Source organism: Mauremys reevesii, linkage group 22 (genome assembly GCF_016161935.1).
Source record: "Mauremys reevesii isolate NIE-2019 linkage group 22, ASM1616193v1, whole genome shotgun sequence".
NCBI lineage: Eukaryota > Metazoa > Chordata > Testudines > Geoemydidae > Mauremys > Mauremys reevesii.
Genome location: NC_052644.1, coordinates 23793053 through 23807807, shown reverse-complemented (window position 1 = coordinate 23807807; position 14755 = coordinate 23793053). Strand labels below are relative to the sequence as shown.

At 55.3% G+C, this 14755-nt stretch overlaps 2 protein-coding genes across 16 annotated transcripts in view; one reads left to right on the top strand and one right to left on the bottom strand.

Annotated features, from left to right (window-relative positions):
- Positions 1 to 150: 150 nt before the first annotated feature.
- TSR2 (TSR2 ribosome maturation factor) lies at positions 151 to 3306 on the bottom strand. Of its 2 annotated transcripts, none has more exons than XM_039510465.1 (5): positions 3177 to 3306; positions 1896 to 1986; positions 1290 to 1381; positions 909 to 1094; positions 151 to 635 (listed from the first exon to the last, which is right to left on the bottom strand). In XM_039510465.1, the coding sequence occupies exons 1-5, from the start codon at positions 3255 to 3257 to the stop codon at positions 549 to 551; spliced, it is 537 nt and encodes a 178-aa protein (XP_039366399.1). In that variant the 5' UTR covers positions 3258 to 3306; the 3' UTR covers positions 151 to 548. The 2 variants fall into 2 exon arrangements, with proteins under 2 accessions (XP_039366399.1, XP_039366398.1); XM_039510464.1 differs by lacking the exon at positions 3177 to 3306 and adding an exon at positions 2533 to 2802.
- Positions 3307 to 6512: 3206 nt separating this feature from the next.
- Positions 6513 to 14755, top strand: part of WNK3 (WNK lysine deficient protein kinase 3) — a 61541-nt gene continuing 53298 nt past the window's right edge. For 4 of the 14 annotated variants that reach the window (XR_005590583.1, XM_039510342.1, XM_039510343.1 and 1 more), the window contains exons 1-3: positions 7399 to 7544; positions 8171 to 8227; positions 9765 to 9893. The gene's annotated coding sequence lies outside the window, so the exon portion shown is untranslated. The other 10 variants (XM_039510333.1, XM_039510335.1, XM_039510332.1 and 7 more) reach the window with 10 other exon arrangements.

Genomic DNA, 14755 nt, shown 5'->3' with positions numbered 1-14755 from the left:
GCACTGGCTGGCTCAGAGGGGCAGGGAATGGGGCAGGGGGGCCCATCCCCTTTAGGGGGCGCCAGCGCCCATCCGGCCCTAGGGCGGGGACTGGCTGGCTCAGGGGCAGGATGGGGAATGGGGCCCATCCCTAGGGGCGCCAGCGCCCATCCGGCCCTAGGCCGGGGACTGGCTGGCTCGGGGCAGGGAATGGGGGGTGTCCCCTCCCATCCAGCCCTAGGGCGGAGACTGGCTGGCTCGGGGCAGGGAATGGGGGGGTGTCCCCTCCCATCCAGCCCTAGGGCGGGGACTGGCTGGCTCAGGGGGGCAGGGAATGGGGGGGTGTCCCTTCCCATCCGGCCCTAGGGCAGGGACTGGCTGGGTCGGGGGGGCAGGGAATGGGGCACATCCCCTCTGGGGGCTGCTGGCTTCTCCCCCCCACCAGACTAACACTCTCCTCCGCTCCGGAGATTCCCCCCCAACTGTTGCCATAGCAACACATTGTGGCTACACCGGGTTTATTCCCCTGCCACGAAGCCCCCTCGTGCCATGGGGGGGGGGGTCCCCCCTCATTTCTTTTTCTTCCGTACGACTGTCCAGCCGTCCTCTGCCGGGGGAGGGTCCGGGGGGGGCCCGGGGCTGCTGCAGTCCATCACCTGCAGGGACGGGGTGCAGGAGTCAGAGCTGGGATCCCCCCTAAAGTGCCCCCCCAAGACTGAGCCCAACCAGCCCCCCACCTCCACCCACCCCCCCGATCAGCCCCACGGGCTCTGCCAGCCCCAATTCCCGCCCCCCGATCAGCCCCACGGGCTCTGCCAGTCGCATATCCTGGCTCCCATCCCAGCTGCTCCAGGGCAGATGGTGGGGGGGTTCCTGCCCCTGCGCCCCCATGGCGGAGCTGGCCCTGCTCCGGGCCCCGCAGCTGGTACCTCCTCCGGCCTCTCCTCTTCCTCCTCCTCCTCCTCCTCGCTGCTGCTCCCCTCGGCGGGTCGGGCCTGGGTGGCTGCCCTGCCCACCTCCTGCTGCCGCTGTGTGAGCCGGGCGATGGCCTCCGTCAGGGCCGGCCCCTCGCCACGCTGGCAGCGAGCGAAGAGCGACTGGAGCTGCTGGCTCACCTGGCAGGGGCGGGGGGAAGAGATGGGATCAAAGGCCAGGGGGTGTCCCTCCTCCTTCCAAGAATCCTCCAGGGCAGGGTGACCCCCACATGCTCTGCCCTCCCTCCCTCCCAGGGTCCCCTGGGGCAGGGTTGAGCGATGGGTGGAGTCGCCTCTTGCCATGGCTACAGGGGCTAGGACACACGGCCAGGATACCTCAGCCAAGCTGCCATCCTCAATGATGGTGTCGAATTCGTTGTTCAGCACCTCAGCGAGGAAATCCTCCACCTCATCCGGCTCCAGGGCCGCTGCAGAGAGAAGGAGGCTCAGAGCTGGGGGGAGGGGGGACTTTCGGGACCCTCTAGCCTGGAAAAGGAGTGAAGGACTCTGGGATCGGGGGCAGATTCCAAGCCCCCGCCCACCCCACCGTTCTAACCACTAGACCCCACTCCCCTCCCAGAGCCAGAGAGAACCCAGGTGTCCTGGCTCCCAGCCCCTCTGCGCTAACCACCAGCCCCCACTCCCCTCCCAGAGCCAGTGAGAGAACCCAGGTGTCCTGGCTCCCAGCCCCTCTGCTCTGACCCACCAGCCCCCACTCCCCTCCCAGAGCCAGTGAGAGAACCCAGGAGTCCTGGCTCCCAGCCCCCTGCTCTCACCCACTAAATCCTCCCCTCCCCCAACCAAGACTGGGATCCCATTTGCGGCAGATGTGGCACAGACCCCCTGTGATCTCGGGGGCGCAGTCGTGCCGGGCGCTGCTCAGCCGTGAGGAGCTGGGCCCTGAGGTGCTGCCGGCGGGATGGCCCCGTCGGTGGGTCTCACCGTTGCTGTGGAAATACTGCTCCACCGCGTCCACCATCCACTCGGCCTTCTCCCGGCCGTGGGCGCCGCCGAAGCCATGTTCCACCGCGATCTGCGCCGGGGACAGAAGAGACGACGTCACCCCTCGCCCCGGGCCTGCGAGCGGGGAGGCAGGCAGGGCGCGGGATCGCTCGGCTCCGGCACACCGGCAGTTCTAGACGGGACCTTGCCATGTTTCTGTGGCAGGGGATTATGGGGGGCCTCCACACACCCCTGTGTTCCTACAGGGGACCTCACCTTTGCGGTGTGTTTCTGTAGGGACGGGGTTTTCTACAGGGGCCCTTGAGACCTCTCTGTTTCTGGAGGGGGTGTCCATACGGGGCCTTCCCCCTTCTCTGTTCTTCTATAGAGCCTGGCAGTGTTTCTGTGGTGACCTTGCCGTCTCATAAGAACGGCCGTACCGGGTCAGACCAAAGGTCCATCTAGCCCAGTATCTGTCTGCCGACAGTGGCCAGTGCCAGGTGCCCCAGAGGGAGTGAACCCAACAGGTGATGATCAAGTGATCTCTCTCCTGCCGTCCATCTCCATCCTCTGACAAACGGGGGCCAGGGACCCCATTCCTCACCCAGGCTGGCTACTAGCCATTAACGGACTTAACCTCCATGCATGTGTCCAGTTCCCTTTTAAACCCTGTTCTCGTCCCGGCCTTCACAGCCTCCTCAGGCAGGGAGTTCCACAGGCTGCCTGTGGCTGCGGGAAGAACTTCCTTGCCTCTCTCTCTCCTTCTATAGCGCATGGAGGCCCCTGGCCCTTTCTGCATCTTTCTATAGGGTGCAGGAGGGTTTATAGGGGACCTCGCCCCTTCTGTGTGTTTCTGTAGGATCACATTAATCTATAGGGGGTCTTTCTCCTTCTGTGTGTTTCTATAGGGTCTGGAGGGTTTATGTGGGGGCTTGCCCTTTCTGCATGTTTCTATAGGTTCTGGTGGGGGTCTATAGGGGGACTGGCCCTTTCTGCGTGTTTCTATAGGTTCTGGTGGGGGTCTATAGGGGGACTGACCCTTTCTGCGTGTTTCTATAGGGTCTGGGAGGATTTATGGGGGCCTGGCCCGTTCTGTGTGTTTCTATAGGGCCGCGGGGGGGTCTATACGGGGCCTGGCCCTTTTTGCATATTTATATAGGTTCTGCTGGGGGTCTATAGAGGGACTAGCCCTTTCTGCGTGTTTCTATAGGGGACCCTGCCGCCCCGCCCCGCCCCCTAGCTGCGGGGGATCGCTCCGCTCCCCCCGCCCCCCGCTCTCACCTGCAGCGCGGCCCAGCTGCCCAGCACCGCCCGGACCCCCTGGCCGAACAGGCCACGTGTCTCCTCCCTGGGCGCCGCCATGACAGGGGGCGCCAGGGCGGGCGGCAGGAACCGAGCGCGGAGAGCATCGATTCCCCCCCCCCCCTCGGCCGCCGTCAACAATCGCACGCCGGGCTCGTCGATCGATCGGTGGCTCCGCGCTCGGGCCGCGGGTTCGAGTCCGCCTCTCCCGCCCCGGGGCCGGAGACCAACCCCGCCCCGCCGGGCTCCCGTGGGGCGCTGCCCTGGGTTGCAAACACTGCAGCGAGGGGCTCAGGCTAGATCATCTCCTGGCTCCTTCCGGGGACTCCCCCTTTCCCCGATTCAGTGGCCACATCTCAGTTGGGGGGAGTGTGGGTCCGTGCAGCGCCCGGCACAACGGGGGTCCCTGATCTCGCATGAGGTTTGTAGATGTTACCATGATGCAAATGATGATGGACGACGGACGGTTCTAACTGGAATCGTAACAAAACCCACGTCTTCCTCACTATGGCTCTCCAGGGTCTGTTCGCTTGGGTTTTGCACCGGTCGGGATGGCAGGTGGTCTCGGCAGAATTGCTCCCTGGGAAATGGGCACTGGTACAAGGGTGGCTATTCCAGAGGGTTCACCTTCCATGCTGTTTGACCCCTCTCTGTCCCAGGCTTGGTGTGTCTGGGTCAATGACACACGTCACACAGCCTATGCCACAGTTCTGGTTTCTCCTTTGCAGGGCCTGCAAGGCCCCGGCGACATGGCTACCGTTCCACAAAGGGACAACACTGGATGTTGTGGGATGCTGTGGGATACCAGTGTTGGAAGAATGGGTGATCTCCACCCACTTTCTATTGCTCCCCACTGGGTTGAGTCCTACTCTGGGGCTGGCCGGAAAGCAAGACACAATTGGGATGGATATCACCTAGGCAGGGATGCAATGAGAGGGAGGCAGGGGACACCCCCATACACACACCTCTATCTTGGCCTCTGTCTGGAACTGGAAATTTGTCCTGGACACCCCTCCCATTTGGCCCAATTACAGGGGGTGTCCAGACCAAATCTGAGTGGTGCTGTGACCCCATGCACCTGCTTTAACCCCCCCCCCAGCTTTGCAGTCCTTCTGGTGGGCACCCGCAATCCCTAGTGGCAAAGCAGAGCCAGGGGGCATCAGAAGGCTCTGAACTTTCAGTGCTTCCTGGGGCAGCAGAGACACAGGTGAGGAGGAGGGGGGTCTGGAGCTCCCAGACCTGCCTGGCCCCTGGTGGGGTGGTGATCGCCTGCCTGGGGGAGAGCTTGGAGCTGGGAGTGGGGGCAGCAGGGTGGAGGGTGAGTGTGCGGGGCTGGAGTCAGGGAGAGAAATTTGGGCCTCTGGTACATCATGTTTGTTGGGGCTCTGTCCTGTAATTTCACACCAGTTACAGACATTTTGGGGCAACCCCTGAGTCCAGGAACCCTGTACAATTGTCCCCTGCTCCCCCCCCCCCCCCCCCATCAGCCCGGCCTTTCTGCTTAGGAGAAATCTGGTAGCACTCCTCTAGCTGGCTGAGTCGGACCCTAAAGCCCAGACTGGAGTCAGTGTGGCGGACTGGAAGAGACAGTCTTTCATCAGGGAAGTGGTGTGGGAACTTTGTGACACACACTGGAACTCGGAACCAGAGAGATCCAAGCTGGACTAGTGGGGCAGCTGCTTCAGCCGATATAGCCTCTGATGCTTGAGAGCACATGGGGAGAAATCACGTAGCCAGCTCTTGGGGAAAGTGTACGGACCCTGTAAAGGCCAGGGCGTAGCACATCCCGGGATGGCCTTCAACTTAGCCCCCAGGGCAGAGAACGGAGCTGACTAGTGAGACATGGGCCTGATGTGCGTAACCGTTGGAAAGACTGTCCTGGAAGTGTCATTATCAGGGATTTGCTGCCAAACGGGGAGGGCGTCTCTAGTGGGGTCCTGCAGGGTTCAGTCCTGGGCCTGGTGCTGTTCAACACTATCATGAATGACTTTGAGAAGGGAGTAGAGAGCAGGCTTGTCAAATGTGCAGGTGACATCAGGCTGGGGTAGGTTGCCAGTGCTCTAGAGGACAGGATTTGAATTCAAGACGACCTTGCCAAATTGGAGAATCGTCTGTGCTCTGCAAGAGGAGAGTCAGTGAAGAGAAGTGCAAAAAAATTCACTTAGAATGGAAAACTCACACGCATGAGTACAAAATGTGGAGTACCTGGCTAGGTTAGAAACTGGGCATGTTTAGTCTGCAGAGCAGAAGCCTGAAGCGGCGGGAGAGACCCGATAACAGCGTTTAAATCTGCGAAGGGCTGTTTTGGAGAGGCCTTGTCTCCATGTCTGCTGACGACAGAAGTAAGGGGCTTCATCTGGAGAAAGGGAGATTGAGGCTAGAGATCAAGAAAAAAATTCTAACTTGAAGGGGAGCTAAGCGCTGGAAATGGCTCCCAAGGCGGGTTGTGGAATCCACGTCATTGGGCAAAGACCTGTCAAGGAACGGTCTAGGTTTACTTAGTCCTTGATCAGCACCAGGGGGCTGGACTGGGCTCTCAAGATCCCTCTTGGATAGGGAGAAAATTGGCCATGCTGGTAGGTTTGCTGCTTGTGGAAGCCATGTTGGTTGTCAGCCATGTTGGGTGAGGAGTGAATTGGCCATATGTGGTCTCTCCATAAAGCCATGTGGAGGATGAGATGGGAGTGAATGAATTAGTGGATGACTGTGACTGGGTTGTCTGAACCAAGAGGCCATGTTGGTCGGGCTTGTGGTTTGGCCACTCTGAGAAGCCGTGTCAGTTGGCAGCCATGTTGGGTGAGCAGTGAATTGGCCACTCAGGCCATGTTGGTTGTCGGCCATGTTGGGTGGGGAGTCAATTGGTCATGCCGGTGGGTTGGCTGAGCCTGGCAGCCATGTTGGGTGTGGAGCAAATGTGGCCATGCCCGTGGGTTGGGGTGGCCGAACCAGGTGGCCACGTTGGTTGGCAGCCATGCTCCATGGGGAGCCCGGCGGCCATCTTGGTCTGTCCCCTTGGCGTGAGTTGGCTTGTTGTGCCCCTCTCCCCTTACAGTGGCGCTGCGTGGAAAGGGGACGGCACGGCAGATGCAGTAACAGGCTTTGGGGGTGTGGGGGGGCCCTGGGGTGTAAGGGGCCCCTCCCCCATATTTCACAGGGCTGGCAAAATGGCTGCCTGAAGCGAGTCCCTGAGCCCCCTCCCCTACAGAGTCCATGGAAGACTACGACTCCCATGAGGCTTTGCGCTCAGACGGTTGGAGGTGGGGGGATCCGCGGCCGGACCAATGAGTCTCGATCTCGCAACAACTCGGGGAGCACGCGCCCGCTCCCCCCTCCCCTGCCCAGGGGCGCCTCGTGCGGAGACGGTGCGTCTCGCGCCTTCCCCCTCTCCCCCTCCCTTCGCCCCTTCCCTGCCTGTGGGGGAAAGGGTGGGGGTGAGTGGGGGAGGGAAAGGGGGGAGGGGTGAATGGGGAAAGGGTGGGGTTACTGGGGGAAGAGGATGGAGGAGGGGTGAATGGGGAAAGGGGTGGGGTGAGGGGAAAGAGGATGGAGGAGGGGGAATGGGGAAAGGGGTGGGGGTGAGTGGGGGAAAGGATGGGGAGGGGTGAGTGGGGAAGAGGATGGGGAGGGGGCGAATGGGGAAAGGCGTTGGGGTGAGTGGGGGAAAGAGGATGGAGGGGTGAGGGGTGAATGGGGAAAGAGGTGGGGTCAGTGGGTGAGGGGAAGGGGAAAGAGGATGGAGGGGAGGGGATTAATGGGGAATGGGGTTGAGGTGACTGGGGAAAAGAGGATGGAGGGGTTGAATGGGGAAAGTGGTGGGGGTCAGTGGCTGAGGGGAAGGGGGAAAGAGGATGGAGGGGGATGGGGTGAGGGGAAGGGGGTGAGTGGGTGACAGTGGCGGCATGGGGTACCGGGAAAGGTGGGTAAGTGGGGGGAAGGGGTAAACGGGGTCACATGCAGAAGGGAATGGGGTAAATGGGGGAGGGGAAATAAGGCCTATGGAAGAGGAGAATGGGGGGACATGGGGGATTTAGGGTGAGTAAGGAAGGGGAATGGGGTATGTGGGAGAGGAAGAGAGTGGAATAAAGGGAGGGAGTGGGATAAATGGAGGGAGGGGGTAATTGGGATGGGAAGGGGCCTGGGAGGGAATTGGGGTGCAGTGAGGGGATGGGGAAGGAAGAAGTGGGGGTGCATGTGTCTGGGGAGGATTGGGTGCAGGGTCAGAAGCTGGGGTAATTATTTGGAGGGGGTGAATGAAGAGAACTGCCCCCCAGCTCCACCTCTGCAGGAATCAATATGATGGACCGTGCAGTCTTCAGGACCATGAGTCCGTGGCAGTGGTGATGGGGTGTAGGTTGTGGGAATAACAGGAGCGAGGGGTGTAGGGTTGCGAGTGGCAGGGTGTTCCCCAGGGCATAGTAGCTGATGGTCAGAACAGTAGGGAGACCCTGGGAATTTAGAGCTGTTGGGGAGGGGCTGGGAGCCAGGACTCCTGGGTTCCATCCTCTGCTCTGGGAGGGGAGTGGGGTCTAGTGGTTAGAGCAGGGGGGGCGATTGGGACCCAGGACTCCTGGGTTCCATCCTCTGTTCTGGGAGGGGAGTGGGGTCTAGTGGTTAGAGCAGGGGTGGGTGGTCTGGGACCCAGGACTCCTGGGTTCTTTTTCCCACATCTGGGAGGGGATGGCACACCGTACATCTTTTTTTCCGTGTGTGCCTCACACAACCCTGGCTCTTAGACTCTCCCTCAGTACCGGTATCAATCATGTAGCGGAGATGTGCACTAAATCAGGTTGTGTGTGTGAGTGTGAGCCTATGGGGTGTTGTGTGGGTGGCTAGCAAGGGTCTGGGAATCCTGTGTGTGTGTGTGTGCGCCTCTCACACTTTGGCAGCTCGCCATGCCAGTAAAGCATTAGCGGGCTGAGTTAAATGCAGCCGGGGAAAAGTGGCTATTGACAGATTCTCTCTTAACTTTGCAGAGTTTGACACCGCTGAGGTATCTCAGCCCAATTCTCCCCGAGGGAGGAGACATCCGGGTAATCTGCCTTTATCTCCCCCCCTCCCCATTCCATCCTTCTCCCCCTGGGCTGGGGCACATGGTCCACCCCATCTACAAACTCCTTCCTCTGTGGCAGAGGCTCTGCTGCCAATAGCACAGCCCAGACAGAGGGTGGAGGAGAAAGAATTGCTTCTTCACCTGCTCGGCAGACTGGTTTTGCTGTCCCCCGGAAGTTCTTCCTCGGGAGGAAGAGTGTGTCTGTGTGGGTGGGTGGGGGTCTTCTCCCCAGATGCACTGCCCCTCCTTTGGCTGCCTTGTTGGGGGCAGCGTGGGTACACAGATGGAGGGATGGAGCAGTCCATCCCCTTAAGGATGTAATTGAAGTCCTGCAATCTTGGTAGGAGGAGGGGGGGGCGGATTCGTGAGGGAAAGGGGAGGTGTGTGTGTGTGTGTGTGTAGTCGGGGGGGTGCATTGTGCATGGGCTTGCATGCTGTCTGCAATGCTTCTCTTTCTGCTGAACGTGGTTAGAAATTGGGGCCAAAGGGATACAGCCAGGGATTTGGGGTGGGGGTAGCGGCGGCGGCTTTATGGGTCTCCATTTGTGAGCTGGGGTGGGTGGGATGTGTTTTCAGGATGATTCATTAGTGTGCATAGTGTGCGCGCGCTATAGGTGAAGGATACTTATTCAGCGTGTGTTGGGGAAACAGGTGTATTTATTGATGGTGTGTGTAGGTGCGTTATTTGCCGGGAGATGCCTGTGGAAATCCGGTGTTACTCTTATGGTGGTGGGGAGGGAGGGGAAGACTTTTTGCTTCAATTTTCTAACCCCTGCCTTTAAATGTTGCCACGGAGTCACTGGCTGGAGAGTTAACTCCCCCCCCACCTCGTTTATTGTAATGTGGTTTCTGTCTTTCGCTGGCTGTATCCTATTGCGCCTCGTTCTGCAGCTTTTTGTGAGTCCTTTTGTGGGGGGGGGTGGTAGCTTTCTTCCTCCACCTCCTTGGAATTTAAAAAAAAAATAATTTTTTTATAGCAACTCAGATTCAACTGACCTGAGGAGGTGGGGTTTTCCTGTTTAAAAACAATTTCCTTTCGCTCGGGTTTGTCGTTCACGTAGATTTATTTTGGGGGTGAAGGAAGTGGATTGCAATTCCCTGCTCAGCTGATCTGTGAAACAAAATACCGGTTTCTGAATGGCTGCTTGGAACCGTTCTTTGTAACTGTGCCTTCCTCTTGTAATTTATACTGGGCTCCCAAGCCAGGGTTTGTGTAGGGGATCCCTGCTGGATTTTTAGGGGACGGGGTTTTGTAGGAACGAGGCTTGCTTTACAATTAAGCTGTGTCGTACCGCAGAAAAGAAATTGATCTGTCTATTTCTTGCTTCTGCATAAAAGATTTAAAGTGCCAGGCGTTCTCCTCTATTCTCGCAGTGATATTTGTCTTACGTGTTTGCTTTTGGGTTGTTCTTTTTTTTTTTGGTCCCTTAAGTTGTGCAAGTCATGTCCTGTAAAAAAAGCCTGCTTTGCTGATTGAGTCCATCCTTGTGGTCCCCCGTTTTATTTCTCATTCCCAGTGGTGAGGTCAGGACGCCACAGATGTCGGTATCTGGGTCACGTTGGTGAAGACGAAATCTCCCACGGCTTGGAATTTCAGTTGCTTGGTAGCCGCTGGCCTTGGAAAGACGCAGCGGGAAGCCAGGAAGGTATTGTGATTTTTGCAGTGCCGTGGGGAGTCTGGGTAAACTGGCTTCGCCAGTAGGGGTGACAGCCACATATCAGATGACCAAGATGGAAAGAATTAGAATACAGGAATACAAATGTATTAGTGCAAAGAAATAAATGAATATTGATCTGGATGCTTTGGGTGTGTGTGTCACAATTGCGTAAGTGTTATACCAGTACAGGGAAGCTGTTTTACTGGGATAGAGATGCCTTCTACTGGTCCCTTCCCACCTGGGAGGAGTTATAGCGGCATAACGCCCGTTTGTACTGATATAACCGCGTCCGCCATAGGGGCAGGAGTAGTACTGCTTGAACTATAGTTAAACCAGTACAACTGTTGTGTGTAGACAAGCCTGTCATTATTTATTAGGTGTATTATGGTATTACCTGAGGGCCTCTGTCCTCCATTGTGCTGGTTGCTGTATGTTGTTATTAGGTGTATTACGGTATCAGCTCAGAACCCCCATCCTGCACCAGGACCCTATGATGCTAGGTTCTGTCCATTATATATTAGAGGTATTATGGTATCAGCGCAGCGTCTCAGTCCTGGACCAGGATCCCATTGCACTTGGCACTGTACATTATATGTTAAGTGTATGACAGTAGAGCCTGAGAGCCCAAGTCCTGGACCAGGACTCCATTTTGTTGGTCCCTGTCCATGATATATTAGGTATATTATGGTAGCACATCAGGGTCCCAGAGACGGGTAGTGTGTGCTATATATATTAGATATATTATGGTAGTAACTGAGAGCCCCAGTCATGGACCAGGACCCCGTTGTGTTGGGTGCTGTACATTCTATATTAGGTGTATTACGGTAGCAGCTCAGCGCCCCAGTCCTGGCCCAAGACCCCATTGTGCTAGCTACTGTAAGCTATATATTAGGTGTATTATGGTAGGGCCTGAGAGCCCAAGTCCTGGACCAGGACTCTATTGTGCTGGGTGCTGTATTTTATATATTAGATGTATTATGGTGGCAGCTCAGCACCCCAGGGATCGACCAGGACCCCACTGTGCTGGGCGTTGTATGTTTTATATTAGGTGCCTTACGGTAGCAGTTCACAGCCCCAGGCAGGGACCTGGGACCATTGTGTCTAATAGTTACACCAGTACAAAACCTGCAGGCGGCTCTGGCTTTACCCGCTCGCCTGGAGTTAGGTGGGAAGGCTGTGGCTGAGCAGGGAGTTGGACCGGGTATTCGACGCTCTGGTGCCTGGAGCAACCGTCCTCTTTCCCTGCATTTCCATCTGTAGCGGTAGTTTCCCATGGGGATCGGGTACAGGACGCGGGGACAGGGTGAACATGGCTTGTGCTGTACAGGAAGTCAGGCTCACTAGAGGATCAGTGGGCTCTTCTGGACCCCTGCTCTACCTAGCGATGGTGAGCGATATGTTGCTCGAGACATGGCTCGACCTCAAAGTGAAAGCAGAAGTTATTTGCATTGCATGTAGCTGGCTGTGTCAGTGCTCTGTTAATCACAAGCTCAGACATCTCGAAAAGGAGGAGGGGAAATTGCTAGTCAGCCTTTTTTGTTGTTCTGTGGGGGTGCTTTGGACTGTCCAGAAAACAGCCCCTGTATCTCCTAGCAGGCAGAGTTGACTGGGGGAGGAGCGTCGGGTAAGTTCCCTTGGAAAGGGCTGGCAAGGTGAGGTTTCCAATGTGATGGTCGCGTTACTGGTAATTATACTCGTGGGGACGTAAAGGGGAATTAAGAGGAAGGATTTGACCAAGTCCTTTGTGAACTTTTTTATATTTTGCCGGGGGGGGGGGGAGGGAATCATTTGGGTCATGGCATGTTTTCTAAAGAAGAGAAAAAAACCTTTGCAGAAAATTGATTCAGTCTTGTTGTTAAAGAAGGGAAGGTTCAGAATTTGGGTGGGATTTAGTAGTGTTGTGGGGAGTCGGGACCCCTGGGTTCTACTCCTGGCTCTGGGAGGGGAGTGGGTCCAGTGGGTTTGAGGTGGAGGTCAGGGAGCCGTGACACCTGAGTTCCATCCCTAACTCTGGGGTGGGTATCTAGTCAATTAGAGCAGAGGACCTGGCCTCCTGGGTTCTACCCTGGCTCTGTGAAGGGAGTGGGTTTTAACGGTTAGAGCGGCAAGGTAGAGGCTGGGAGTCAGGACTTCTGGGTTCTATGCCTGGCTCTGGGGTGGGTGTGCGTTCTAATGGGTTAGAGCACGGGGGAGGTGGGAGCCAGGACTCCTGGGTCCTGTCCCTAACTTGGAGGTGGGGGAAAGTGTTGTTTAGATCTTTTCATGATATGCTTGTACAGTGCTCAGCAAGATGGGATCTGGATCCATGCTTAGGGCCCCCAGGCAGTGCCCCTGTACAAATTCATCATCACAATGGTACAGTGTTTAGGTCAGTAGCACTGGGAGCCAGGACACCTGGGTTCTCTTTCTGCTACTGATGAGCTCTGTTATTTTGGCCAAATCACTTAATCTCTCTGTGCTTCATCTCTCCCTCCTCCCCCCCATCCCCCAGCTGGGACTGAATACAACTTCCTGCATGTATAAGGTCTTTTTTACACATGCACCTTACCCTGCTTGAACTATACCTAAGTATACTGAGAGGGTGTAGCTTCTTCCTATGCAAGAAATGGAGTGAGGGAGACCAGTGTAAGGTGTCTTTACGCAGGTATAACCACCCACACCAGACCTCCTGTGTAACCCAGGACAGAGAACTCCCTTGAATGAATTTCTGGCTAAACAAGAGCAGATCTCTGAGAAAAGCATCCCATCATGATTTAAAAATTGTCAGTGATGAAGACTCCACTATGCCCCTTGTTAAATTGGTCTAATGGTTAATTCCTCTAATTGTTCAAAATTAGCGGCTTGTTCCCAGTCAGAATTTGTCTAGCTTCAATTCCCAACCTGTGTACAAAAAGTACATCTCGACCCCACTTCCCCTATGTGGAGAAATGTCCCCCCAAGTACTGGTGAATGTTGCTGTTCATATTTGAGAAACGTGCCCGCACGATGTGTTTCTGTCTTACAAAAAGCACCTCATTTTGAGGAGCGGTGTTGAAACAAATGCGCGCCGATGTCTCTCTGCCTTTATCCAGGCTGAAATGTTTGTTTAAAGTGAAAGGAAATGGCTTAGTCTGTAAGAACCTTTTAACTTTGCCAGAAATGACAGCTCCTAGTCAAAACCCTGTTGTGCTGATGCATTCCGTGGCTTTTGATTGTACAGCCGTGGAAAGGATTCAGGGGTCTGGGGCTAGCTCTTTAAACACAAAGTCGGATCAGTCAGCACTTTCATTTGCAATGTGAATTCTTGGATTCGTCACTGTTTTGCTTCTGAGTGGTGACCTCTTTGTAAATTTGTAGATTCCTTGGTTCCAAGATCATCTCATCTCACCTGTATAACACAGGCCAGAGAACTTCCCCATAATAATTCCTTTTGAACTAGAGCATGGCTTAAAAAAAAATCCCATCAGTCATCTTATCTTGAGTTTGTCCTTTGGATCTAACTGATGGAGGTATGTGGTATATTGACTGTGAGGACTTACTCATTGCTGTAGGATAGGACAGATTTTTAAAGGACTGGTGTTGTTTTCTTGTGTGTAACACATGCTTGTGATTCCTGAATATTTGGATTAATAGTGACAAAGCAAGACTAGGACCAATTTGGTAAAATCCAAACGGCGATTGTTTGTCTTTGAACTGAGGGACTTACCGCTGAGAGAGGTCAGTTCAGCTTGGTTTGGCTTGAAGGCCAAGCAGTTGAGGATGCGGTTTGTGCCAACACCTGTTCGTGTATCGTTTCAGCACCACAAGAACGGCCAGACTGGGTCAGACAATGGTCCATCTAGCCCAGTGTCCTGTCTTCCGACAATGGCCAGAGGGAATGAGCAGAACATGGCAATCATCGAGTGATCCATCCCCTCTCACCCATTCCCAGCTTCTGGCTCAGAAGCTCGGGATACTCAGAGCATGGGGTTGCATCCCTGACCATCTTGGCTAATAGCCATTGATGGACCTATCTTCCCGAACTCAGCTAGTTCTTTTTTCAACCCCGTCTTTTATTGTTGGCCTTGGCAGATAACCCATTTTCCCTGTCGGCTGTTCCGTTTTGCCATGGTGGTTGGTAACAACGTGTTGCATTTCGAAGCGCTGTGCAGAGTAATTAGAATTTCTTCCCTGCATTTTTGTGGTGTTCTCTCCTGCCCCCACGTATTTGTTCCTGTGCCTAGTGTTTGCTAGAATGGCTTTCACTTGCTTTGCTTTTCCATTCAGTATATTTCAGATGTTCCTGTCTGCAGGGTGGTCTTGTGAGGTGGTGTGCCGTGTGTGTGTGTGTGTGTGGAATGCAGTGTTCTACTTGAGTATATCTTCTCCCGTTAGCCTTGGTAATCTGTTCCAATGGTGAAGTCCCCTCGCTGTTAACAATGCACACCTTCTCTCCAGTCTGACTTTGTGTAGCTTCAACTTCCAGCCATTGGATTGTGTTAGACCTTTGCGTGCTAGATTGAAGAGCCCGTTATTAAATATTTCTTCCCTGTGGAGGTACTCAGACTGCAGTCGGGTCTTCTCTTGGTTAAACTAAATAGATTCAGTTCCTGGAGTCTCCCTCTTGAATCATCTTCACGACTCTTCTCTGAACCCTCCCCAATTTGCCAACATCCTTCTTGAATCGTGGACACCGGAACTGGACACAGGATTCGCACCAGGGCCAAATCCAGAGGTCATAGAACCTCCCTGTTGCTACTCGAGATTCCCCTGTTTATACATCCCAGGATCACATTTTCCTTTTCGGCCCCAGTGTCGCATTGGGAGCTCATGTTCTGCTGATTCTCCACCATGACCCCCAAGTCTTTTTCAGAGTCACGGCTTCCCAGGGG